Consider the following 12,823-nt stretch of genomic DNA (forward strand, 5'->3'; position numbering starts at 1 on the left):
TGAAAGAGAAGGCGCCACCGCAGCGGTGACGCAATCAGCCGCTGATCGGCAGAAGAGCAAAGAAAAAAAAAAGGGGGCGAGAAGCGTTACCCGGAAGATTGCGCTGAAGGGCGCGATTCAAGTGGAGGAAGACTCGCCCAGCTTTGACGAGCCTTGCACCTCCCCTCGAGCCTTCTTCGCCGTCCCCTCCCCCGCAACACCTCCCTCCACCTTCACTTTTCCATCTTCCTCTTCGCTGTCCTTCCCCTCCTCTCCGTCCTCCTCCTCTTCATCATCTTCGTCCTCATCGCTCTCACTCCCCAGTGCAAACCGTGAGCGCTTGGAGGCCGTCACGGCCCTCCGAACGACGCCCAACTCCGTCGCCTCACGACGCCTCTCCAGCTCCTCAAACTGCCGAGCGACGTTGCGGGTCATGATGCCGCTTCCCACCACGTTGCCGCCTCGACCACCGCCGCCGCGTTGGTTGCTGCTCGGAATGGCGCGACTCTGCCGCAGCTGCGCGTACGTCTCGCGCTCCGACGCCGTGAAGGCGCCGCCTTTCTTTTGCACGCTGCTGAAGAACAAAATGCTGCCGCCCTCGGTCGCGGCGCTGCCCGAGCGGACGACGGAGGCACCGTGCTGGGCGGGCTGCGCCTGCACCGCGTCGTACGGCGTCACGTATGAAGAGGGCTTCGTGCGCGGGCCGTCCTCCACGAGAGAAGGCCCGCTGCCGTAATGGTAGCCACGATGGGCGGAAGCGAAGCCCCCGCGACTGTTGGGAGCGCCGTCGCCGTAGCGCTGACCCTGGCCGCGGCCACGGCCCTCCGCGCCTCTGCGGGGGCCGATGGAGGCGTAGGAAGTAGACGTTCCTCGGTAGGCCGTGCCTTGTGGAGGTGGGTAGGGCTGCGGCGGACCCGCAGGGGGCCCCATGCCGCCGACGTTGCTGCCTGATTGACCGAAGGTCCCGTTGGACATCGTCACACGGCCTTTTCGGCAAGGCGTGGAGCGTGAAAGCAGGAGGTGCCCGCAGGAAGAAACACACGCAGCGTTAGGTTGTGATGTGCAGACGCATAAGCGCGAATATGTAGAGAGAGATTAGGCCCCCCTCCGTTCTTACTGTTGTTTGCGTTCGCCTACGACAGCGGCGATCGAGGCGAGAAGTGTACACGCAAAAGCTGCTGTGACAAGAACCAAAAGGAGGAGTGAGGGAAAGGAAAGTTGGAAGGAACAGCGGCTCCCAGTGTCAGAGGACACTCCTTCCTTGTTAACATTTCATGAGGTGGGTTCAAAATACGCAGTGCACGTGTGAAGAGTATAACACAAGGATCAGAGATGGCGTCACACTCTTGGGAGTCTCATGTTGCGCCATCGGCTGCTTCGTTGTGTGTGGTAAGGTTGAGGTCAAGTGCGTGGTGTTGACGAGAGAAGGAAAACTTCTTCAGCCAGAGGAGCGCCATCGCAAACGCCAACGCGCAGAGATCAAAGCGGCTGACCAGAAATACATCACCACGCTACAGACGTTCCACATTGCACTTACAGCGGTGTGGGTTTGTTGCTTGCTCTTCTCTCAGCCCCTTGTTTTCTCCAGCCCCGCCAACGTGTCACCTCAATTCTCGTTGAGCGCAGCTTGGTAGAGTGTGGACCAGTAGGTGTTGCTGTCACTCGACACCGCGTACAGGCACGTACCCTGGACATCAAACGCCAGTGCGCGGAGTTGCGTGTCGGGCACATGATACGTACACACCTCTGCTCCGCTAAGATCGAGCTCCACTACGCGTCCTTGCAGCGGTGGCGCGGTCGAGGATGTCTCGTCATCCACCGCCTCGTACGGTCGGCCCACCTCCGCCGCCTCGTACAGCGCCACAAAGAGGTGCCCCGTGCGGGGGTGCACGACGACCGCCGATGGCCCCATCGACCCTTCAAAGCGCGCGAAGACAGCCCCGATGTACCGCACACCGCCGCCGCGTGGGACATAGCGCAGCAGGCGGTTCTCGACCATCTCCGCGACATAAACGCAGCCGTCGCGGCCGACCACGACGCTGCTCGGCTGTGCCAAGCCGGTGGGCTGGAGGGCGACGACGGCGGAGTGGCGCTGCACCGTGCGATACACCGCACCGGTGCGGTTCAAGAGGGAGGAGTCGCCCTCCCAACCCGCATCGGTGAAGAACACCTCGCCATCGCACGGGCTGACGGTGACGGCCGTCGGCGCGTTCAGCGGCGGCGCGTGCGAGCAGGCTGCATACGGCGCCAAGGTGACAACAGGGAGCTCCTCCGTGCCTTCCTCCACCACGCGCTGGCGAACCGTCGCCGAGGTCGTGAGTAACGTCCGCTGCATAGGGCAGGCCATCACCCACCGCATCTCCTCGCCATCCGTCAAGAAAGCGAAGCTGGCAGGGGGCACGTCCGTCTTTGCGACTTCGGTGAAGGTCTGGCGTTCGGCGTTGTAGCGGAGAACTTCGCCGCTGGCGGCGCAGAGGGCGTAGAGCTCGTCGGTGCTCGGGTCGATAGCGAGGCTGGTGAGAAAGTGCTGGTGACTCTCTGCCGCTACATTCATTTTTTTTTTTTTGATGTTGTTGATGTGGTGGTGGTGACTTATGTTCTGTAGAGAATGTTATTTGTTTGAGAAAGGTGACGCGTTACATCGCCAGCGACGACGCGCAGAGAGTACGGTATTGGATGCCGAAACAGGGGTCTTTCCTCGCCGTTGATGATGGGGATGAACAACCGTGTACAAGGAGAACGAAGTAGCGCTGTCGGGATGTCGTTGGTTGCGTAGATGCCGCTGCAACACCGGTATCGACTCGCATAACGAAAGAGGGGAGGGGAAGGAAGAGAGCTGGCCGGGAAGTGAATAGAAAGAATCACACACTGTGCCTTCGAAAAATGATCCATTTCGATTATATTAATTAGTAGTATGGCGACGAAACACTCGCAGCTTCCCCTCGTTTTAACTATTCCTTTTGTTCTTCTTGCGAGGCACGGCGCCACGGCTTAAGGCTACATACACGTTGCGCATAATGTGTGCCGTTGCTGCCGACATGAGTTTCTTTCTCCCTTTTTTTCTCAATATTACTTCCCCCAATGTTATTTGTTATTGTTGTTGGGAGTTTTAGCAACTTATCACGTTAGCGAATCGAATTGGTGAGAGTGAGCCGTTCTGTCCACAGACCTTCCTAGGGCGGCCGCACGTCGCGTCGGTGCGTACGCACACACACACACATACTTTACCGCACCCAAGAAGAACTGGAATCGCACACCGTAACCACGTAATTGCCTCTGCACACTACGAGAGCAACCAACCATTTAAGCTCACCGTGTTTCCCTCGGTGTCCTTTGACGCTGCAGCTGTCACGCGGCCGCTCTGTTTCTCGACTATCCTCGCATCCTCTGGTGACACGCTTACCTTATCCGTTGCAACCTTCGTCGTGCAGGGATCCGCCTTGTCCTCCTCCAGGTCCGCGAGTAGGGCTTTTATATCGTCCATCGACACAGCTGGAGGTGGAACAGAGGGATGGGCAACAGCCCCTGCAGCACCAGCAGCAGACTTCTCCGCTTTCCGACCCTTCTGCTTCTTCACAGCAGCAGCCACTTGCTTCTCGCTGGCGTGGGACTCAACCGGCTTCTCCCCCGCCTGCTCCATCAAGTACAGTTGGCGTTCCTGTTCCAGCCAGTACTCGGTAAACAAAAACTGCAGCACCAACCCGCAGACCCATCGCAGCTCCGACGTGAGCGGCAACACCCCATGCGCGACGCGCTGACGCACCTCGACCGCCTCTTCCGGAAACCCAATCTCGCGCGCACGCTTGCGGTACGTGTCGGCTTGTCCGCTCGCAAAGGAGCCCGTCATGACGTGCACGACGCGTGAGATGGCCGCCCCGTAGCACATGCGCTGCGGTCCGTCGGTGAGCGCATCCGACTCGTCTTGCAGCATCGCATCAAGCAGCACCGACGTCGCCTCCACGTAGGGCGGCAAGACGCGTTCCTTTCGGGCTCGGAGGTGCCACAGCTGCACCGTGTCCAGCGCCGTGCGCTTTGCGGCGACGGTGGCCTCCATATCGAAGAGAACACGCTTCACCTCGACCCACTCCGACCAGTCGGTGCCGAAGACGGTGCGGAAGACCTCCGTGCTGCTGCTCAGCAACGGGGACCCCGCCAGTGCCGTTGCTGCTGCCATGGTAGTCGACGCAGCACCCTTGGCGTTGTTCTGCGTGTCAGTGGGAAAAGAAGCGGAGGCAGCCATCGCGATCTCTTTGCGCTCTTTCTGCTGCTGCGGGGCGTCGAGGTCGCCCAGCTCGTCGAGGCCGCCGCGGATGCGACGCCCGCGAAAACGTCGCTCCGCGGCTGCCTGCTGCCTCCGCGCGTCATCCACCTGCGATCGCCGCATAGCTGCAAAGGAGGAAGAAATAAGTGAAACGGAATGCTGTGCAGATTGGGCTGCGCTGAGCGCAGGCGGGCCGTGAAGAACAAAAAGACACAGGCGAGGGGGAAAGAGAACGATAAACGGTGGGAGTGAAGGGCACAGCGATGTCGAAGAGAAGAGCAGCTCGAAACCGATCCAGCAAACGAACCTCTCGAATACACGTTGAAACGAGTTCTGCGGTGGCATTAGAAGATATCTTTTCCTTTTCCTTTCACACCGGAAGAATGAACCCCCCTCCGTGCGATCTGTCGCGCAAAGCATCACGCGCTACGGTACTCCATCAACATTCAGCACCTTGATTGATTTTCTACACGTGTGTGTGTGAGTGGATAAGCGCAACTAAAAAAAAATACTCGTCAGCCGTTCAGTGAGACGTACGGACGAGAAAGTCCGTAGAGGGCCAAAGAAAGAAAAACACAGAGAAGGGGCGGCACGTGCTCGTAACATCCGCCGCACCGAGGGGCGTCACACCGCTCCCTCCACCCGTCCCGAGACACTTCCATCCCGTCTGACATGATGAATTCCACTTCCCTTTTGGTATTACTTGAAAACACCAAGATTAGCGAACAACGGTGTTGCCATGCCGAGCGCGGGGTGCATTTTGGCAGTAGAGGCCTGTGGCTATACGAGATGCAGCGGGTCCTTCTGCACAGGACTTGGACCGCTCAAGAGGTGATTGCACCCATCGAAGACGGCAAAAATGACGGCATTTGAGGGAAAGGAACGCGCCGCCGTCATGGTCCAGCCGCGGTACAGGATTCCTACACCGCCCTCTCGATACAGCCGCGCCATCGCCCGCCACACGCCCAGATTACTGTAGGCGGGGTCCACTTGAATGCGGGTCTTCACCACATCCGAAGGATAAAACGCGGTCCAGAATGCCACGCCACTGCAGCCACCAGCAAACATGCGCTGCCAAATCGAGAGGGTCTGCGTCGAGGCCCCTTCCGGCGTCATCCAGCTCTTCAACGTGTCGTACGTGCCGCACCACGCCGCAGTTCCAGGCACCTCGCGGTAGAGCGTCGCCACCCCGCCCTTGTAGAGCCCACAGAGCCCATCCGCCCGCACGATCTTCCGTGCACAGTCCAGCGAGCTGCGGTAGAGCCGCCGGCCCTTCTTGTTGTCCGCCTGCATCTTGCACTTCACCAATTCAAATGGGGTGAGAGACAGCATCGAGGCCACACCCGCGCCGCAGCCGCCGACGCAGATTTGCGGAATCGTCGGCCGCTCGCCCGCGCCGATCGCGCGGAGGGTCCAGCGGTACGAGACGAACACGCAGGCGTGCTCGAAGCCCGAGGCGATCAAACGCGCGCTCACCCCTCGATAGAAGCCTGAGACGCCGTCTTGGCGGAACAGCTTTGTGATGCAGTCCACGTAGCCGCTGTAGAGGGTGCCCCCGTACGTCTGCAAGAGCACCTTGACGGTGTCGAAGGGGTATTCGATTAGCATGCCAGCCACGCCGCTGACGGAGCCGGACACGAAGTCGTTCACAAGGCTCATGAAAGCAGCCCAAGCACTACTGAAGCAGAGAGAAAGGCTTTCTATTCTTCCGCCTCTTGTACTACAGGAAAGAAAGAAAGCGAAAAGAGAAAAGACGCGTCAGCAATATTATTATCGTGTATGTACCTTGCAGAGAAACACCACATCACCAAATCTACCTTCATGTGTGCACCTGTGCCCTTCACTCGTATACAATCACGTGGAGCTTTCCAAGTTGCACTCGCCTAATCCCAATAAAGACTCTGCCAGCAGGTATTTAGAAAAAAAAAGCATTGTATTGTATAATGGCTGCCTTCTTTTCTTTTCACACTTCGTTTGCGAGCTGCGCGCCCCTCCTTTTGCCGCACACACGCAGGAGCCGCCACTTATTTTACTTTAGATGATGTCGCGCTGACAGGACGGAAGAGGTTCGAATTGTTGGCGACGCCTCCTCCCTGTCTGACTCCTTTGCCCTCTCGCTTGCGGTGGGACTGGGGAAGATAGAAGAATAATAATAAAAGGGCAGAGAAGTCGTGGAGGAAAGAGAGAACGAAAGGCGGCGAGAGCGGAGGGACACCAAGGTTTGCCTACGCCTTGTCGAGGTTACTTCACTAAGAAAACGTGCTGTCGCCGCTGGCAATCTCCTGCTGAAATAGCGCTGGCTAATGTGCTTCCTTTTTTTTTGATTTTGCTTTCGCACCCTACGCCACGCGACATACAAAAGCCGGCTACTGTTTCCTCCTTCTTTCATTTATTCTTTAGCCCTAGATACACTCGCTACTCTGGCGACCGTCTGGGCCGTTGTTTGTTGCCGGTCGTGCATAAACTCTCAGGAAATTAAAAACAAGGGGCATTATTGTTTTTAAATTAATATGGCTATCTTTACAGCAGAAGAAACACAGCTAAACGTTGATGACAAAGTCGAAGGACAACACCGGAGACGTCACGCTTGCAGGGTCAATGGTGAGAGGGCCGCGATGGTTCCGGAAGGTGCTCTCTAGTCCCTTTTAAAAAAAGGAGGGGTGGGTAATGTCACTTTCTGGGCGAAGCGACGCCGTGGAAGTTCGGACCGGCCCAGTTTGCCGGCTGCTGTGGTGCGACTCCAAAACGCCGCCGACACATTACACGATGCACTTCTTTCTTCTTCTCCTTCTCCGTCACAGGCTCCATGAAGACAGCGCTCCCTCTCCTTGAAGTGCTGTTGTGTCTGACGACGGGTGCTCAGCTGCGTAATGTGGGCTGTGTACGACCCCGTGCACGTCTGAAAAGGAGAAGCCCCACCAAACCTCCCATACATGCAGAAAAGTAAAAGAAAGAACAACGAGAAGAGAGACATTTCATTCATCAAGTGCGATCGACGTAATATGGGACGGAGTAATTCGTCAGCGCGTGCTGCTGAACACCGCACTGAGAAACGAAGCGTGACGTCGGCCGCTCCCTTCTTCTGCTGTTTCTGCCTCCTTCGGTGGTGGGTGAAAAAAGATGGCGGTGACGTTCGCGTCGTTCACCGTTCACGCATCGAAACACAGAAGCAACAGATTCAGAAACCAAAAAAAAAATAATCTGAAATGCACAACACAACAAGTACGTCCTCTCACGATCGCTCTCTCTCTCTCTCTCTCGCTGCCTCCCTTCAAGTGCGTAGCCACGGCCGCCCAAAGCGCGTCTCTCGCAGCAGAGGCCGTCGTAACTCGCTGGAGGTTCACACGAACGAGACGAAGTCCATAAATGTATGTATTTAGGGGATATATAACAAGAGAAGGGGGAAAAATGGCTCACCGTTCAAAACAACAACAAAAAGAGAAGCGAGAAGTAGAAAATATATTTAGAAACTGAAAACAGATCAGAAGCAGACCAACGAGCAGGCGGCTGGTGAAGGAGACAAACGCATCTGAGGATGCAGTTGGGGTGTTGAAGCGCCGCCGACGCCGTGCGTGTTGAATCGATCTTCTACTACAAGCTCTTTATATGTAAATGAAGAAACAAATAAAAAGCCAAAATAGTACTTTAATCAACTGTCGTTTCCTCATTCCGAGGCCGCCTCGCGCACGAGAGAGAGGTGCACCGGCCCCCGACCAGCAATCGCACGCTCAAATCGCTCATATGTGGTGAAGACGACGGCGCTCGACAAAAAGGCGCGTGCGGCCGTCACGCCCCACCCGCGGTACAGTGCACGCACCCCGCCGTTCACGTAACAGCGGCGCAGCGTGCCAACGAACCCCGCCGCACTGGCGTTGGCGCACACCTGCATCTTCGTCTTGGCGACGTCGGCGGGGTAGGCGATGGACCAGTACAAGCACCCGCTGATGCCGCCCGCCAGCATGGAGCGCCAGGCAGGCACCCCATGATGTGGTGCTTTTGCCGTTGAATGCTGTGAAGAGGAGGTGAGGGGAGACGAACGTGCGGCTGGTCGCGACACACACGTCAACCACTGCTTACACTGCTCGTACGAAAGAAAGTAGGCTACGTTGCCAAAGACGGCGCGCGTCATCGTGCCCGTCATGCCCCGATAAAAGCCTCGGAGGCCGTCGGTGAGGTACACGTCCCAGGCGAGGCTACGCACCGAGAGGTGGCGCCGCTGCCAGCACGGTCGACTACTTTCCATCTGCAAATTACACTTCACCATTTCCACAGGGGTCAGAACAAAGGAAACGGCCAGACCAGCACACGCCGCCGCCTTCCAGTAGTACAAGGAGCTCCAGATCGAGGGTGGAAGCGGATCGGTGGCGGAGCAGCCCTTCTCCTCCTCCGTGCGGAAGTGATGCAGCGCGGTGTGGTACACCGAAAAAATAATCGCCGCCTCCGCGCCCTGCGCGACGAAGGGCACGCTGAGTCCGCGATAAAAGGCGTTGATGCCGCCCTGTTGGTAGAGCCGGGTGGCACACAGTGCGTAGGAGCCGCCGGTATTGGGGCAGCGCGTCTGCATGCGGGTCTTGATGGTGTCCAGCGGGTAGTCCACGAGGACCCCCGTCATGCCAGCTAAGGTGCCCGCCATGAGGTGGGTCAACACATCCACCATACCGTGGAGGTTGTTGTTTTTTGCTAGATGTACGCAAAGGGAGACCCACGCACACGCGCACCACGGTGGATGGCTCCGCCGTTTGCGAAATGACGTCCAAGCTTTCCTCTCGCGGCTGCTCAATGAAACGCAGCGGGCATTCACTTGGGCTTGAGAAAAGATACAGCAGGCGAGCTACGCGTTCCAGCTGTACTGGAAACGCAGAAGGAGAGGAAAAACTGTAAAAGCGCTTCAGCTGGATTCTTTTGAACAGTGTGCAGCGCACTCAGCAATGACGCACCGTTGCAACGCGAGCCGGTGACTCAATCCACGGGGGTTGACAACTTATAGATACGTGTGTCCAACGGAAGCGGTATCAAAACAAACCTCGTGAATTTGATAGAGAGGCCGCCGTGATGGAGGCTGTAAAGACGCTATAGAAGCAAAAAAGAAACAAAAGAAAGTGTAGAAGGAATGTGCACCACTTGAGAAGCCGATGCTCTCCTCCGTGAACGCTTACCGTGTGAAAGAAGATGGGCAGCTGTGATTCGTCCAGACGTTAGCTTTCTGCGTTGTCACCGACGAAGACGCTGATTGCAGTCCGACTGTTGCAGTGGTTCAGTATCTAGGTCGGCAAGAGACCGCAAAGAGACGTGATAACGTGCGTATGTTTGTTTCCCCACGTCCACGTCGCCGCCATCGGTGCGCGAAAGGGAAGAAAGGTTTAAAAGAAAGCGGCGAATAAACCAACGAGAGTGCAACGTCAAAGAGGAAGGTGGGCGGAGGAGTACGAGGAAGAAGTGGAGGTAAACGGTTGTGTGCTGCGTCTCGCAAAAGACAGGTAGGAGGGTTCTTCTTGGTCAACTAGAGATTCCGTCGCGTATCGCCGCCGGCCTTTGAAGACGGCACGGGTGAGCTCCTATGACACGATTTCATGTTCTTCGCTTTTTGTTTCAGTTTAATCGCAATATAGTTTCCGCCAAAAAATAAAACCCGTGAGACAAAGAGGCCTGCACAAGGCGGTTAATCCAAGGGGCATTTGAGTAAGAACGGTAAATACCTCGAGTTCAACGACTCAAACCCCACACACACGCAGCACCCCTCTCGACTGAGTTTCTTTAACGTCGCCCTCACGCATTGTGACGCCTGCGCTTGCGTCCTGCGACGCCATCCGCTGCGCTGTCCTCCTCACTCCACTCGCTGGAGTTCACACGAAGACTGCTGTCGCGGGTGGTGCTGACCGGCTCCTCCGCCGCACCATCGTCGACGGACCAGCGACCCTCGTCATCGCCAAACAGCGTGTAACACTCCTGCTGCGCGCCGGTGATGAAGTCTAACAAGTTCGTGTACGCGGCTACTCGGTTGTCATCAGAAACCGTCTCGCGATCCTCCGCAGAACTGGCGGCGTAGAGCTGCGGTTGGTGCTTCAGCTTTTCTTGGTGGGCTTTGGCGTCGTACTGCAGCAGCACCTTGCGGGGCTCTAGGTGCACCACACTGAGCAGTGCGTGTTCCATTGGTCAAACGTATAAATGTATAAAAATATGTGTGTGTGTGTGTGTGTGTCTTTCGAAGCGACTGCTGTAACGATGACGGAGACATCCGCGAGAATCTACTTCGCTGGGGGTCAGCATTCACACAAGAAAAGCAGAGATGGAAGGTCAAGAACGAAGTAATCGGCAGGACCAAGAGACGCGAAACGACATGGCGGTGACCGCGGCGATGACTCCTCCTGTTTACAGCTGCCGCGTTCAAGGCACCGCTCTTCAAACCGCCATCTCCAGCATCCCTCCCGACATGCACAGCACACCCCGGCCTAGAGGAACACGAAAGAACGAAATCACAGAACGCCATCGCCGCCATCGTCAACAAGGTGGAGTCTCTCAGGCAGAGCGGAGCGACTTCTCGTTACTTTACTTCTCCTTTTTTTTCCTTATTTTTTTAATTTCCTTTGACTATTGACAACACGACGTGCGATATTAATATGTAATTGTATTTTTCTTTTTCAAAATGCGCCTCGCAGGTTTAACGAACGCCGTCTTACCCAGACTGCCCCGCGCGCGTTAACGACAGAAGAAAGAAAACTTATCCTACTTTACTCCCGCCTACGCCTCTGTGTGTCCACCGCTCACGTGTCAGCGAACACACCCATGAATGCATACAACCAAGAAAAGGAAGAAAACAAAGAACTCACGACTGATCTGCGAAGGAAAGACAACGTTAGGCATTCGAGGCAGCAACACGCACACAGCAAAGGATGAAGGGGGAGAAAAAAGATGGTGTCATTTTCAGTCCTTTTTTCCCCCTTTTTACGCTGCATGAGAGATACAATAGAAACAAAGAATCAAATGGAAAAGATAAGCTACAGAATCAAGATCGCTTTGCTTGCCGGCTACGTGGTGCGCAGGTCTTTGTGGCGCCGGCGGGGGGCACACAAGAAATCATGTGAGACTTCGCAAAGACAGGCAACACAAAAAGAAAAGAAGAAGCTTTTATATACGTGTTAAAATATCGGAAAGGCCAAGAAAAAACTTTTCTCACTTGTTATTTTTTGTATTCTTTTTAATATGTATTTTTTTCTGAAATTATCGATTACAATGCAGTACCGTTTCCCCGCTTCGGTTGCCGGGTGCGCCTGCGCTTTCTGACGGGTGCCTAACGTGTTGGGCCAGCGCACATCCTGCGTCAGCAGCACGCAGTTCCCGCGCGCACACACACATGCACGCGCATCGCTACATCGCTACATGGTAACACAGTCACCGCCACTCTGTCGGCGACGCTTGTACTTGGTAAGCCAGTTCATCTGGATCTGGTTAATTGCACCCTTCCTCTTTTCGCGGATGAGGGCGATGGTGTCCAGCGCCGGGACCTGGCCGTACTCTACCAACGCCAGGGCCACCAAAATCGGTGCTCGGCCGAGGCCTGCCACGCAGTGCACGCCAATCGTCGGTGCCGTCGCCGCCGGGTCTTCCTTCATCTTCAGCAGCTCCTGATCCAGCAGCTTCAGCCAGCTTTCGATCACGCTGCGGGTCGGCGGCGCACCATCGTCGAAGGGCCAGCTGTGCACCTCGATGCCGTTGTTCTGCACAAGACTGGTATCGTAGGTCGGGCCGCACACACGCACCAGGTGACGCACGTTGCGCCGCTGCAGCTCCTTCACGTAGGTGGGCAGGTTGCTGGGCGACGGGGCATCAAGAATGAGAAAGTGAAAGAGAACCTTGCTGTGATCCTTCGGATCGCAGCAGTCAATCAGCGTAGTGTTGACCTCCATGGATGCGAGTGGCTTTTGGATGTTGCTGCGGTTCTTCCTCTTTTCTTTAAACAAAGAAATGATGAATAAAGCAAAACAAAAGAAAACAGATGAATATCACAGGAAACCGCGTTCTGCTTGCGTGATTTGCTGAATTGGGTTCCTTCTTAAATGGAGTGAAAGCTTCTTTTTCCGGTTAACGCGGGAGGTCACCAAACGACGACACCGAACGGATCGTGCCACCGAGAAATAAAGGTAATAAAGAAAATCTGCGAGGTAGATTTGAAAAAGAAAGAAGAAACAGTGTTAGCGGCGGGTTGGAGAAACGCACTACGTTAGTTGCTTTCGTCTTGGAAACACATGCGTATTAAACAGTTCCGGCCCGGCTCCGTACAGTTAAAGAAAAGCCAGTTTATGAGAGCGAAGGTGATACAGAAGGAAAGCTACATAACAGGAAAAACTGGGAGAAGAGGAAAAAAGAAGATGAGTCCGCTACGTTGGAAGTCCGAATCAAACGGCAATGGAAAAAAGAACTAATTTCGCTTTATAGAGAGTGCGCCGTCAGAGAAAACCCAAAAACAAATAAATTGGTGTCTGCCGAAATGTCGTGGCGACACTCGACGTTCGACTGTCTTGCGTGCGACCGTACAACAACCAATATATATATATATATATATATATATATATATATATACAAGAC

The 12,823-nt window shown here is 55.5% G+C and overlaps 7 protein-coding genes across 10 annotated transcripts; all 7 read right to left on the reverse strand.

The window, feature by feature from the left end:
• Positions 1-117: 117 nt before the first annotated feature.
• Positions 118-1,158, reverse strand: ABB37_06613 (hypothetical protein; the record flags this gene model as incomplete). Of its 2 annotated transcripts, none has more annotated exons than XM_015804929.1 (1): positions 118-1,158. In XM_015804929.1, exon 1 carries the CDS (start codon positions 952-954, stop codon positions 118-120), a length of 837 nt encoding a protein of 278 aa, XP_015656222.1. In that variant the 5' UTR covers positions 955-1,158. The 2 variants fall into 2 exon arrangements, with proteins under 2 accessions (XP_015656222.1, XP_015656221.1); XM_015804928.1 differs by having other exon boundaries at positions 118-1,155.
• Positions 1,159-1,585: 427 nt separating this feature from the next.
• On the reverse strand, positions 1,586-2,816 carry ABB37_06614 (hypothetical protein; the record flags this gene model as incomplete). 3 transcript variants are annotated; one of them, XM_015804932.1, is made up of 1 exon in its annotated part: positions 1,586-2,816. In XM_015804932.1, the coding sequence occupies exon 1, from the start codon at positions 2,531-2,533 to the stop codon at positions 1,586-1,588; it is 948 nt and encodes a 315-aa protein (XP_015656225.1). In that variant the 5' UTR covers positions 2,534-2,816. The 3 variants fall into 3 exon arrangements, with proteins under 3 accessions (XP_015656225.1, XP_015656224.1, XP_015656223.1); XM_015804931.1 differs by having other exon boundaries at positions 1,586-2,762; XM_015804930.1 differs by having other exon boundaries at positions 1,586-2,730.
• A 446-nt stretch (positions 2,817-3,262) lies between these two features.
• On the reverse strand, positions 3,263-4,419 carry ABB37_06615 (hypothetical protein; the record flags this gene model as incomplete). The annotated part of the gene is made up of 1 exon (XM_015804933.1): positions 3,263-4,419. Exon 1 carries the CDS (start codon positions 4,361-4,363, stop codon positions 3,263-3,265), a length of 1,101 nt encoding a protein of 366 aa, XP_015656226.1. The 5' UTR covers positions 4,364-4,419.
• A 601-nt stretch (positions 4,420-5,020) lies between these two features.
• ABB37_06616 (putative mitochondrial mitochondrial ornithine carrier protein-like protein) lies at positions 5,021-6,370 on the reverse strand (the record flags this gene model as incomplete). Its single annotated transcript, XM_015804934.1, has 1 exon — positions 5,021-6,370. The coding sequence occupies exon 1, from the start codon at positions 5,897-5,899 to the stop codon at positions 5,021-5,023; it is 879 nt and encodes a 292-aa protein (XP_015656227.1). The 5' UTR covers positions 5,900-6,370.
• A 1,534-nt stretch (positions 6,371-7,904) lies between these two features.
• Positions 7,905-9,502, reverse strand: ABB37_06617 (putative mitochondrial mitochondrial ornithine transporter 1-like protein; the record flags this gene model as incomplete). Its single annotated transcript, XM_015804935.1, has 1 exon — positions 7,905-9,502. The coding sequence occupies exon 1, from the start codon at positions 8,895-8,897 to the stop codon at positions 7,905-7,907; it is 993 nt and encodes a 330-aa protein (XP_015656228.1). The 5' UTR covers positions 8,898-9,502.
• Positions 9,503-10,006: 504 nt separating this feature from the next.
• ABB37_06618 (hypothetical protein) lies at positions 10,007-10,494 on the reverse strand (the record flags this gene model as incomplete). The annotated part of the gene is made up of 1 exon (XM_015804936.1): positions 10,007-10,494. The coding sequence occupies exon 1, from the start codon at positions 10,388-10,390 to the stop codon at positions 10,007-10,009; it is 384 nt and encodes a 127-aa protein (XP_015656229.1). The 5' UTR covers positions 10,391-10,494.
• A 1,119-nt stretch (positions 10,495-11,613) lies between these two features.
• On the reverse strand, positions 11,614-12,144 carry ABB37_06619 (protein tyrosine phosphatase-like protein; the record flags this gene model as incomplete). Its single annotated transcript, XM_015804937.1, has 1 exon — positions 11,614-12,144. The coding sequence occupies one exon, from the start codon at positions 12,142-12,144 to the stop codon at positions 11,614-11,616; it is 531 nt and encodes a 176-aa protein (XP_015656230.1).
• Positions 12,145-12,823: the final 679 nt, after the last annotated feature.

Source organism: Leptomonas pyrrhocoris (genome assembly GCF_001293395.1).
Source record: "Leptomonas pyrrhocoris isolate H10 chromosome Unknown, whole genome shotgun sequence".
In the NCBI taxonomy this organism is placed as follows: domain Eukaryota; phylum Euglenozoa; class Kinetoplastea; order Trypanosomatida; family Trypanosomatidae; genus Leptomonas; species Leptomonas pyrrhocoris.